The 12573-nt window shown below is 41.2% G+C and overlaps 1 protein-coding gene across 2 annotated transcripts in view; it reads right to left on the bottom strand.

Annotated features, from left to right (window-relative positions):
- Nucleotides 1–2095: 2095 nt before the first annotated feature.
- The window catches only part of rsu1 (Ras suppressor protein 1), a 53740-nt gene continuing 43262 nt past the window's right edge, over nucleotides 2096–12573 (bottom strand). For both annotated transcript variants that reach the window (XM_046371037.1, XM_046371038.1), the window contains exon 9: nucleotides 2096–2814. In XM_046371037.1, the coding sequence (XP_046226993.1) occupies nucleotides 2712–2814 (103 nt within the window). In that variant the 3' untranslated portion in view covers nucleotides 2096–2711. The remainder of the gene's footprint in view (nucleotides 2815–12573) is intronic.

Here is a 12573-nt window from a genome sequence, read left to right as displayed (position 1 = left end):
CCTCCGGCCCCTGGCTGTGCCTAGAAATCCTGTCCATGAAAATGATGAACGGGACCAGTGGCAAAGGGCAGCCCTGATGGAGTCCAGCATGCACTAGGAACACTTACTGCCAGTAATGCAAACCAGACTCCTGCACTGGGAGTACAGAGATCGCACAGCCTTTAGCAGAGAGCACCTCCCACAGAATGCAGCAGGGAACACGGTTGAATGCCTTCTCCAAGTCTACAAAACACATGTGCACAGGTTGGGCAAACTCCCATGAACCCACCCTCGAGCACCCTGTGTACGGTATAGAGCTGATCCAGTGTTCCACGACCAGGACGAAAACCGCATTGTTCCTCCTGGATCTGAGGTTTGACTGTGGGCCAAATTCTCCTCTCCAGTACCCTGAAATAGACTTTCCCAGGGAGGCTGAGGAGTGTGATCCCTCTGTAGTTGGAGCACACTCTCCGGTCCCCCTTCTTGAAAAGAGGGATCACCACCCATCTGCTAGATCAGGAGCACTGTCCCCAACCGCCACACGATGTTGCAGAGGCGTGTCAGCCACGACAGCCCCACAATATTCAGAGACTTAAGGTACTCAGGATGGATCTCATCTCTCCCTGGTGCTCTGCCACTGAGGAGTTTCCTAACTACCTCACTGACTTCAGCTTGGGTGATGAACGGATCAGCCTCTAGGTCCCCAGCCTCTGCTTCCTTGATGGAAGGCGTGTCAGCAGAATTGAGGAGATCATTGAAGTATTCCTTCCACCACCCAACAATATCCCCAGTTGAAGTGAGCAGATCCCCACTACCACTGTAAACAGTATTGGTAAGGGACTGCTTTCCTTTTCTGAGGCACCAGACGGGACAAAATTTCCTCGGGGCCAACCGATAGTCCTCCTCCATGGCCTTTCCAAACTTTTCCCAGACCCCGAGTTTTTGACCTTCCGATACCCGTCAGCTGCTTTGGGAGTCCCACAAGCCAGCCAGGCTCGGTGGGACTCCTTTTTCTGCTTGACGGCATCCCTTACTTCCAGTGTCCACCACCTGGTTAGGGAATTGCCGCCGCAACAGGCACCAGAGACCTTACGACCACAGCTCTGAACCACAACTTCTTCTAACAGGCACAAAATCCACATTAATGAAAGTCCGTAACTTCTCTGTTCACATTGATAACTCCTCCATCTTCCCGTCCCCTCAGGTAAAGAGTCTGGGTGTCATCCTTGACAGCACTCTCTCCTTCACCCCCCACATCAATAGTGTTACCCAATCCTCCTACTTCCATCTCCGTAACATCAACCGTCTCTGTCCTTCCCTCACTCCTCTGCCATTCTTGTTCACAGACTCATCACCTCCCACTTAGACTATTGCAACTCCCTCTTGTTTGGCCTCCACACAAAAAACCCTCCATAAACTACAACTGGTCCAAAATTGGTGGACCATATATTGCCACACCCTCCCGCACCCTCAGATCCTCCTCCCTTCATCTTGCTGTACCCCCTGACTGCCTTGCTACCGTGAGGAGCAGAGCATTCAGCCGCTCTGCTCCCCAGCTCTGGAACTCACTTTCACCTGATCGTAACTCTGACTCACTCCCTCATTTCAAATCCAAACTAAAAACCCATTTAGACTGGCCTACTCCCTCTGACACTACTGCATGGAAGCATTATCCATTTTAAAATGTATTTTATTGTCTCTTATTTTTGCTTATTGTTGTTAATTATTGTGTGTGTTTTTATATGATCAATGATGTAAGGTGACCTTGAGTGTTTAGAAAGGCGGCTATAAATAGAATGCATTATTAATATTATTATTATTTTACAGTGCTGGGCAATCCTGACAGGAGTACCCTGAGGACATATGTGCCAAAGGATAGATGCTGGATGGTGCCAGAGTCCTCAGTCAATCAGAATCTCATGATCCTCGAGATGATTCTTTTGGAATAATCTTGTGGATGACACCTGCAGTTACATTTGGCCAGAGGTCATCCACACATGATTTTATCGATACAAACACTTGATCTGCATGTGTGTGAGATGGAAGATCTTGTGTGAAGCACTGTCTCTGGCAGTAATACAAGATTCATCTATCTGAAATGAAAAATACACAAGAGGACACTGTGATTGTTTTATTTGAAACATTTGATACAGAGAGGCTCTGATAAAAGAAAGAATTGAAGCATGCATAAAAATGAAAAATAAAATGATGATGTCCAGTCATATTTACAACAGGCTGAAATGCAATGGACACTGGTAAAGCTCTGTAAATAATTTAAAGAGAATGTGGAATTGGAGAGATCGCTGAAATGAACAGGTGTCACTGGCTCTGCTTCCTCACTGTTAGAGATAATTGTACATGAATTAAAAGACTCGGGTTTGTTTTTGTGAAAGGGTTTGTGAATAACACTGTCCTGTCAGACTTTGGTATCATGGTTTAACAAGGCCATCAGCATAAAAATGTCTTTTTTCTTGTCTGGTGGTTATGCAGGGTATTTATAATCAATATATGCAAGCACTGTAAGTAGTACCAAGAATCTAAACCAGTTAAAAAGCTCAAAAACAATCCATGTGGGCTTAGGCACGGTAAACAGTGTTTAACACTATGAATTAAAAAACATAATTAAAGCATTTTCATGTAATACAGTGTATTATAAATGAAAAAGAAAAAGTGAAAAGGCACATGCAGTGAGCTTGGCTGCCTGAGCGAGTTCTGATTCTTCGGTTCTCTCTTTATTTGTTCTTTGCTGCCAGTGGTTTGCGGCTGATCTTCTTACTCTTATCATTGCTCTTCTTTGGTGGCTCTGGGTTGGCCTGCATGTGTCTGCCATAGAGACTGGAGAGGAAAGCAGAGGAGAAGAGAAGGGAAACTTTGTTCAGTATACACAGATAACTACTGTATCTTCACACACAGTCTGCAGTGTTCATGACCTACCACAATACAAAGCCCCTACCACATGTATGTTTGACTCCTGCTTCAGTGATCGTTCAGACTAGAAAAACACCACATCTATATAGTCCATTAACCATTCCATTAATGGGAACACAAACTCTTAAACCCCTGCTTACAGTTCCAGGATCCTACAGCCCATAACCAAAGCAAACATATCATGTTAACCAAAACTGTTGAACACATTGTGTATATTTTGTTTGACAACTACAGTATGTTAGAAATTTAAGAAGAGAAAGAAATTAGGATGGGATTTCTGCAGTCAGAAATGCTGTGAGTCTGTGGGAAGCTTGCTGGCACTCCAGTTAATTGCTCACAGGGCCACATTCCTAAGACCACTAAATTCCATAAGTATATGTGAGAAACCTTTAAATGAATAAAAGTATGTATATAGCATGAAAATTGTGGGCGAAAAAGCAAGTTAAGGATACAGTTTTTCAAGGCGTTTACAGCTTGAGTTAAATTCACCTCATGCATACTGCACAGTAGACTAGTAGTTCTGAAATGTGAAATAAATCTTGAAATTAAATATTAAATGTACAATGAAAATATGGACTGTGCAATGGACAAAGAAATATATGGAAGTGACTAGAGCAAAAATTAAGTGGCATAAATGCACAAATTACATAACAGTCGATGTTGAATGCAATGCACAATGCAAAGTCCAGTTTGATAACCCCATCTCCATGGTACAAGATGAAGCCCACCCACGGTAGACAACCAAACCAAACACTCAAGAAAGAAGCCACATGATCCCTGATGCCCTTTGAGACAAACTGCTTGTAAAAATGGGCTATACAAATAAAGTTGTCTTGTCTTGTCTTGATCACTCAGGCAAGCACCCAAGAGGTATGCCACAATATAAAATTTGTTTTTATTGAAAAAACATCCACTGGTTAGATGAAATAACACAAATAAGACAACAAGTCAGATAAATGAAAAATACTTCAAAGACAATGTTTCAAACAACATGCAAGCTGCATTATTTCAGTAATAGTAGAATCCAAGGCAACCACCAAAACAATGTTCTATTCCCACAATTTTCTGGCAACACCTAAAAGAATCTTTGTAATAACTGACAAACTAAAGACCAGATACACTCAGGCCCCCAAGGAAGACCCAGGACACGCTGGAGGGACTATGTCACTCGGCTGGCCTGGGAATGCCTTGGGGTCTGCCCGGAAGAGCTGGAGGAAGTGTCTGGGGAGAGGGAAGTCTGAGTATCCCCGCTCAAGCTGCTGCCCCCGCGACCCGGTCCCGGATGAAGCGGAAGAAGATGGATGGATGGATGGATGGCTCTTAAGAGAACATACAACCGAATAACAAACCAGAGCATTTTCTTGTGAACTCGAGGGGTCCATAGATGTGGTTGTGAAGGAAGCGGTTTTCATTGAAACATTCATCCATGGACCAATCTCTCTTAGCATTAAAGTATCCATTGATGTAACATATAAAGGCACAGAAATAACACTGAATGGCTGATTCTGTGCTAAGATGCACTCATTTAGAGGCAAAAACAGCAGTTTTGACATCAGCATTGCTGCTCCTTGTTTACGCTGACCCTTCCTCTTACAGCACTTGCATGTCGATACATAGATAACTGAACAGCTGCAGGTGGATAAATGTCAAAACATGATCAGAACATTACAATCACTATAATTCTCACCAGAATGATAGTTAAAATCACTGTAATTGTACCAACTACAAAGACATAAAAAATTCACACAATATACATTATCAGTCTGGAGAATCATCAGTTATGGAGACTTGGTCAGTCAACATTGCTGTGGTTCATTTATTAGTGCCGATTAGGGGATGCACACACATTCGCACACAACCTCTATCTGTCATCTTTTTGTCTCCCATGGGTTTCTCTTGCTCATGGTAAAGCAAGAGAGCTCAGTGGAGTGGAAAAGTCTCCATGTCTCTGTCCTCCTCCCTGCAGTCTGTTTCACAGATAATTGTCTCTTGGTTTTTCCTTCTCTTACTGTATTCATGCTTAGTCTGAATTTAAAATAATCTTACTTAATAAAGGAAAATGTTAGAATGTGAAGTAAATAACCCTGATTATGTCATAGCGATGTGATAAGAGTATATCATCTACAATAAATAAACACATAAATAAATGTGTTACAATGTTACAAAAAGAAATACCAGATTGCCTATATTCCAGCAGTACTCCATCCAAAGACTTGCCTTATGTATCAGCCTTAACACTCATCCCCTGCAGACTTGAAAATGCTGCTTCAAAAACTTTTGTCTTGCTCCTTTTGTGGAGGTGACTACAATGATGGTGGCTACAAGGGATGCCACCTTTTTCAAAAAGTCCATGCTCATTTCTCAATCACTGCAGCAGTCTACACTGTTCATCCACAGTATCCGTATATTCAAAACACTCAAACTGTCATGAATTATAGTGTATGTTTTCAAGGATGGCTATAAATGAGATATTAAGACTTCCAACCTTTTTCGTCCAAAATTTCTTTCATGCATTTTCCACTATTATTCAGAATATCACAATATTCCAAATTTGTTATAGGCCATGTAAACAGCTTATTCCATTTGGATATCCCAAATCAGACCTTATTCTTACTCTGCACTTTCTGAGTTAGTGATGATCCCACCTCTCTCTCACCAATCCTTGCTGCATACTCTTGTCCAGAATCTCTGTGTGGTCTGTGACAGCATTAAGTGTAGCTCACTGATCACTGAGAAGGCCACCTGCTGCATTAGCAGTATATGTCGGAGTCCGTTCTAGTGCATAGCTGTATCACTAATGGCTTGAGAAATACAGCCTCGCAAACTTGGGTGAGGGTTTGGTTTGACGAGTTTGCACCATGTGAGCAGTACGACTGCTGTTTGAAAAATTTCTTTTTAGGGCATACATCATTATATTAATAGCTTTATGCCCTCCTGCATGTATACAGGATTAGATAATTATTCATCCTCACTGGCCATGTAACGAGCTTAGAAAGAATATTGTTTTTTTTTTTTTTGGAAAAATAAAAATAATAAATAATAATAAAAACAGAGTAGTTTTTGCACTTAAAGATAGTCAGTGCATCACAGACAGCTGTTGAAGTTGCCAGTTCCCACATTAGCTTTGCCCATATTTCTTTAACCAAGTTAGACAGTGACAAGAGGAAAACTAAAAAACTAAAAACTTAAAATCGTTACTTAAAAACCTGTAAGACATTTCAGATGCATTACATTACAGATATGACCATGGTTTTGTACAGTCCATGCGTGCATGCATACAAGCACAACCTTACACAACTCTCTCTCTCTCTCACACACACACACACACTTAGAAAGAATGTCATTCTGTTATTGAAGTGTCTTGTATTTCCCTCTCCTCTTTCTGAATCCATCCAATGTCAAATTTTTCAACTGGGAATTAAGTGCTGCCAAACCCCATAATATCTGCTGCCCATCAAAGCCACAGAGCAGTCCTACAGCAGAAACAGACAGAAAAAACTTAAGAGAAACAGCCAATGGAAGAACTGCCCTCTTGCTGAAGGCAACTGCTCTTCATTTTAACAAGAGTGCTCAATCTATAGGAAGCTGTTCACTTTTGAACAGCTCCTCAAAGCAACTGTCCAACCATGTGTACTACATTACTGTTAGTCATCTTGGTTTACTGTCTACATTTCGCCTACTAAGAGATATCTGCCTATTTGCAGTCGAAAACTCACCCAACCTCTCCCCTACTCCTTTTCCCCATGTGAGGGCTTCCAGTCTGCAGGGATGCATATTTTACAGAGAAGTTGAGACAAAGCACGATCTCCAGGGTATACAGAGCCCATCGTCCATTCAGCTGGGCCACTTAGTCAGAGAAGAGGGTGGATGACAAGCAGCCCCTCAGAGCAGCATGGTGTCTGGAAGCAGCTGGGCCTTTGGACAGATGACAGTTTTTAGCCATGCTAGATGGATCCAGGGATGGCAATGATGGCTGGTCTGACCACTGGATGGTCTGGACATCTACAGGGTGGATTTGCATGAAATTTTGTACAGACATTGATGGTTAAATGATCATATATCCGACTGACTTTGGAGATGGACTTGACTTTCCTTCAGCACCATTTCTCTCACATTTATGGTTTTGAGGAAAATGTCTCAGCAATTATTGGACCAATTGCCATGGGATCTGGTGCATATGTTCATGCCCCCCTCCAGATGAATTTTAATCACTTGACTTCATCTGGTGCCATCATCAAAACTTCAATTGGACCAGTGTGTATTGTGATGATTACTAGGTAGTGAACATGGTAAACACAATTTGCTAGCATAGTTTGTTGTTTTATTGCAACGGCTCTGAAACCATTTGATTTCTCATGTGTTCTCACTATCACGCAAAACAGTTCTTCTCTATCATATCCTGGACGGAAAAGTTATAGAAATGTAAGAAAACAGCCCTCCATGATTCCAGTGTTGGAAATCTGTGTCTATGTGTCTGGTGCTTCTAAAGCAATTTAACCATCTGATAATCACCTCTGATAAATGTTACAGCTCAAGCATAACCTCACAGAGCTGTTAGTTGCTAGCTGTAGTCTCTACACATTGTGACTACATGGGAGGCAATTCAGGCACATTTTCCAATCGTCTGTCTCACATACATTTGACAGAACAGATACACTTCCATTTGACACATGCACACATTTTATTTACATGCAAATATATGCAGAGGTGTTGTACACCATTTACAAGTGTGCCTTTTGATTCATTACACCAGCAAGCTACCGCACTCACCTATGAGTTATATAAAAAGGTTAGTGGTCACCATCTAGAAGCCATCAGTCTACCTTTATTTAGAAGGCCTTTCTATCTAAGTTGACAAGATATTTAACAACCTTATTTGAGTTCAGAGCTATTATGACACATCGGAATCAGTTAGCTTGAAAGTTCATATTAACACTGAACTAGAACAGACTGGTTTTCAACAATGAGCACACAGGCACTCATTCCTCTGGGACAACCTTGTTGTCATTTTTAATATTCATTAATACGTTGCTCCCTTACTGACTTGTCTGCTTGTTATGGTTCATATTAGACCTCTATAGCAAAAGAGATACATAACTATACACCATTCAAATCTTTAGACTACAAACTTAAACCTATATTTTTAACATGCTGACTAAAATATTTAAATGCAATCAAATAGAGACATTGCATGTGACAACATAATAATATCACAAAGTGGTGTACGATTTATCCATATATGTCGTGCCATTATAAATGACAAAGACAACAAAAGCACATGGTATAAAGAGCAAAGTGATACTGCAAATGGAGATCAAGACTGCTTTGACAGATCATCCATTTAGTCAATCAGTGGCCAATGCAGTACACTTGGTGTTGACATAACAAGCTAGAGTTTGCATAATTGTGGGTTCCCAGCATTGATGGATGAGTGGAGGAAAGAAGAATAAGGGAAGAGGAGGAGCGGAGGAGGGGGGCGATCAGTCAGTGTGTCAGAAAGGAAGAAATAAATCAATGTGAAGAGACAAGCAGAATGCAGCCTCATTGAAGATTCTTCAATCGAAAAAGGAACTTGATTAATGATTGACCTATTAATGGTTTCTAATTACTTCTTTTCAGTACTAGTATGTATATTATGTGTTCTTATGATGTTAAGTCACACAGACATATCTCTTGTCTTTATGGCAGTTGGGGACTGACATGGAGGCGAACATGAACAGAATACTAAGGACAATAAAAGAAAGAGGAGAAAGAGGAGCTCTTCTCATCATCTATATAAAAAGCAACAGATGACACCCTTCATGAAGCACTAGAAGTCCCAAAATACAAATATACAACACCTCAAATTTAAATGTGAATCACCCCATCACGCCACAGCTACTGACAAACTAGTCTAGCCAGTTACACAATAGCACAAACAATTAATATAGGCATAAACTCATGTGTAAAGTAATTAGGATTTTGGAGAACTTAAAGTAATCTAGATGGTTTGTGGCATCACATTGATGTCATAAGTCACACACGTGATGCTCAAGAGCAAATTATAGCAAAACTATTTCAGACATGCAGCCATTACACATAAATCAGCAGCAAGTGCATACAGCAGCCACCTTGCACAAGAGAGTTTCTGCTTAGCAAGCACTGATACTACCACAGGTAATTCTGTTTTACATGTTAAGTTCTCCTCACGCAAATCAACCTGACTTTTGGCAATTTGGGGACGGAAACCAAGGGAGACACTGTTCCTCTCATAATCGTTCGCTTTCAAAGCTACGTCTCGTAGCTAAGTGACTGGACATTAGCCAGGAGTGGGTAGCTGTGGGGGTCGGAAATATCTTCTGAACTTTGGGAAACACCGGCTGACCAGTCCCTTCCGATCTGAGAGATCTGCCTGGCTTGTCTCAGCTCAGATCTGCAATATATTTTCAGGATCACTAATGACTAATAGACATTAAGTAGATCCTTCAAATCAATTCTATGTTTAACTTTGAGCCAGTGTAGAGAATTCTATTGTTGGTGGTCATTTGCATTCTAGCAACAATAGGTTGCAGCTGTGAAGGGGATTCACTGAACAGTCCTCCAGCACCAGTGTCAGCTTTTGGTCCTCAGTTTCCCAAGGAAACATGTCACCTCAAGCCACAAGGCAGTTGGCATTCAAGCAACTCATTCACTTTTTGGTGCCGAAACCCAGGAAGTTTAAGATGGCAGACAGTGAAGATTGAGACCCTGAACCAGTTGGGCTGAATTGATGAATGAAAGATATGGAGTTACAGTGAACCCTCGTTTATCGCGGGGGTTGCGTTCCAAAAATAACCTGCGATAAGTGAAATCCGCGAAGTAGATATCTTTACTTTTACTATTATTTTACAATGCAATATTGTACTATAGAATGAAACAAAACATCAAAACTTGTTTTCAGGCCTAAAATGTGTTTAAGAAATACAAATATTAACGTTTTTTTTTTAACAAAAACTATGATATAAAACAGGATTTATTCTCGCACACGCGTATTTCACAGTCCGTCCAGCTGTGCCTCTTCGTCCTGACTCCGCTGCGCTGTAGCGTCTTTTTCCACTGAAGGCTGCCTCAGGAGTCTTTCCCCGAGAGAAGAACATCGTTATGGGTAGTTGTCAATATCAACAATATCAACTTTTTCACTTCTATACAGTAAAGCCCCGAAGCCAATTAGGATTCAGAGCACAATGCACTGTAAAAAAAAAAAGCGCGGAAAATATAAGCACTGTAAAAAAAAAAAAAAACGCGAAGTAGCGAAGCCGCGATAAGTGAAGCGCGATATAGCGAGGGTTCACTGTACACCATGAAACGACTGAATCAAATGGATGGTGAACTAGTAAAGGAAGATCCTGATCTAGTTGAAGCTGATGATTGAGAAGGTCAATGGAGATGTAAGCCTGTGGTGCTTCTGTGCTCGGACCAACACTATTAACCCTTGCTATGCTCCCCATTGGTGATATTATTAGGAAACACTCCATACATTTTCACTGTTATGCAGATGACACACAATTCTACTTGCCAGTGAAACCAGATGAAACAAATCAGCTGGCAAATCTTCAGCTGTGTCTTTAAGACATAAAAACCCGGATGACGTGCAACTTACTACTCTACTCTAAATTCAGACAAAACTGAAGTTATTGTTCTGGATCCTAAACACCTTTGAAACAAATTATCCAATGATATAGCAAATCTAGATTGCTTAACCTTGGCCTTGATCACACATAACACGCATTTCAAAGACCACATTCTTTGACCTCATTGTCCATCCAGGACAGGATGTTGTTAAGGTAATTCTCCAACAAGTGCAGACATGACAGTTTGCTTCCTTCCAGCTCGGGCATGCCCAGTATGCACGCTTGGCCATGTGACAATTGCGTGAAATGTCATGTGATATGTGTGAATAGCCCTGTGATCTGCGTATCAAGGCCCTAGTGTGGATGCAGAACATTTTGGTTCCGTAATTAAAAACGTGTGTCTGGACGGACATCTTATTTGTTCTAAAATGCTGTATTAAAACAAAAACGTATTAGTATTGATGTGATCTCAGGCCACACCCAGACATCTCTCTCACACTTCGCTGACACCTCTCTTTCATAGGTTAATTCACCCAGGAAATCCAAGCACCTCAGCTCAAACAGAGACATAAATACATCTTGCTCTCAATTGCTCTTGGTCAGTCACTGGTGGCTCTCCTGCAGGAGAGTGACTCTGTGCTACTCTATGGTAAACATTAAACCAGCAAAAAGAACCCAAGACTTTCTTTGACTCAGTTGTTTCTCTTCACCAAACTCAAAGAGATCTATTTTTTCCACAAAACAGTATACCTAGAGCTAGTCTCTAATCAGTCAACTTCCTGAACCTCCTGTTAGCCCTGAAAAGATTCATGTCAAGAAGAGGATTGTGCAAGGTGAGCTATTCAGACAATACCAGAACATTTCAGAAAGCAGATCAGGATTTGCAAGAGCTGTGGCGGAACCTCAAAGACCCCAAGCTGCAAGAGTTTTTCTCAGAAAAGAGCATCACTGGGTGGTTCATCGTTGAACTTGTGTGGTCAGTTAAAAACATTCTGAGAGAATCCCAACAGATAATCACCATCCAACAGTGAACAAAGAGGAAATAACTTGAAGATGGAGATACAGACAGAAACTCATGACCACCTTTCGAAACAGCTGGCAGAGAGAATATTTGTTGGATGTTGTCATCCAACTCAGTGCACAACCACAGTCGAAATGGCAGCATTGTGCATAAGCAACTGTTAATTCACTCTGTCTTTGAAAAGCATTTAAAAAGTATACAATATGAGATCTATAATAAGCAAGGGCTTCTTCCTGTCTTAATCCAACTGAAAATCTGTGACATCGTAAACATTAGACATTTATTCCCACTCGTTGCCTGCTCAAGATGCCATAACCTAGGAGAACTGGGGATATCCAATCAGGCACTCAGCACTCAAAACACACAAACGCACATACACCCACCAATTACAAAAACAAATTAATCACACTTTCATACAAGCAATATAGAGAACTGTTCTAACAGTCTAAAAATTCCAGCAACAGCTCAATGTAAAGATTTCCCATTCTTTTATGTGTGTGCATGCGTGTACATGTGTATGTGCAGCTCTGGTGATGAACTGTTAGGTCCAATTAAATGCAGCAGAAGAGAGGAGAATAGATTCAGATTCCTGATGATGTCTTTAAGGAGCTCTGCTATTCCACACGGATTAATTTATCATTGCAAAGTTCTGTATGTGTGTGTGTACAGAGATTGAAAGTTGATATTTTGCTTTCCTTTACCAATTTGTGCATATGTATGTGTGTGTTACAAAGTTAAAAATATGTATGTGCGAGTGCTTGTGTGATAAATGCAGAGGGAGGCCAAAGGCCATTGATCTGATGGCCCTTCCTCTTGCAGCCACCTCATCTTCACCAGAGCTGCCAAGCAATTTAGCTCCCTTAACAGGAAGGGAAACATTAGTAGGAAAAAGAATACTGAGGGAGTAGAAGCAAAGAAGATAAGGGAGAGAGAGGAATGGGAAGACAAAAGCAGAAGAAAGGTATGTGAGGGTATACTTCAGCCCAGTTTTACAAAGATAGCTGTGGGTGAAATGTTCAGGTGGACATGAAAAATGAAGTGAGTGACATAACTTAA

The sequence above is a fragment of the Scatophagus argus genome, chromosome 18, assembly GCF_020382885.2.
Source record: "Scatophagus argus isolate fScaArg1 chromosome 18, fScaArg1.pri, whole genome shotgun sequence".
NCBI classification, from domain to species: Eukaryota; Metazoa; Chordata; class Actinopteri; family Scatophagidae; genus Scatophagus; species Scatophagus argus.
Note: the sequence above shows the minus strand (reverse complement) of the source record. Positions and strands in the feature narration are given on the sequence as shown.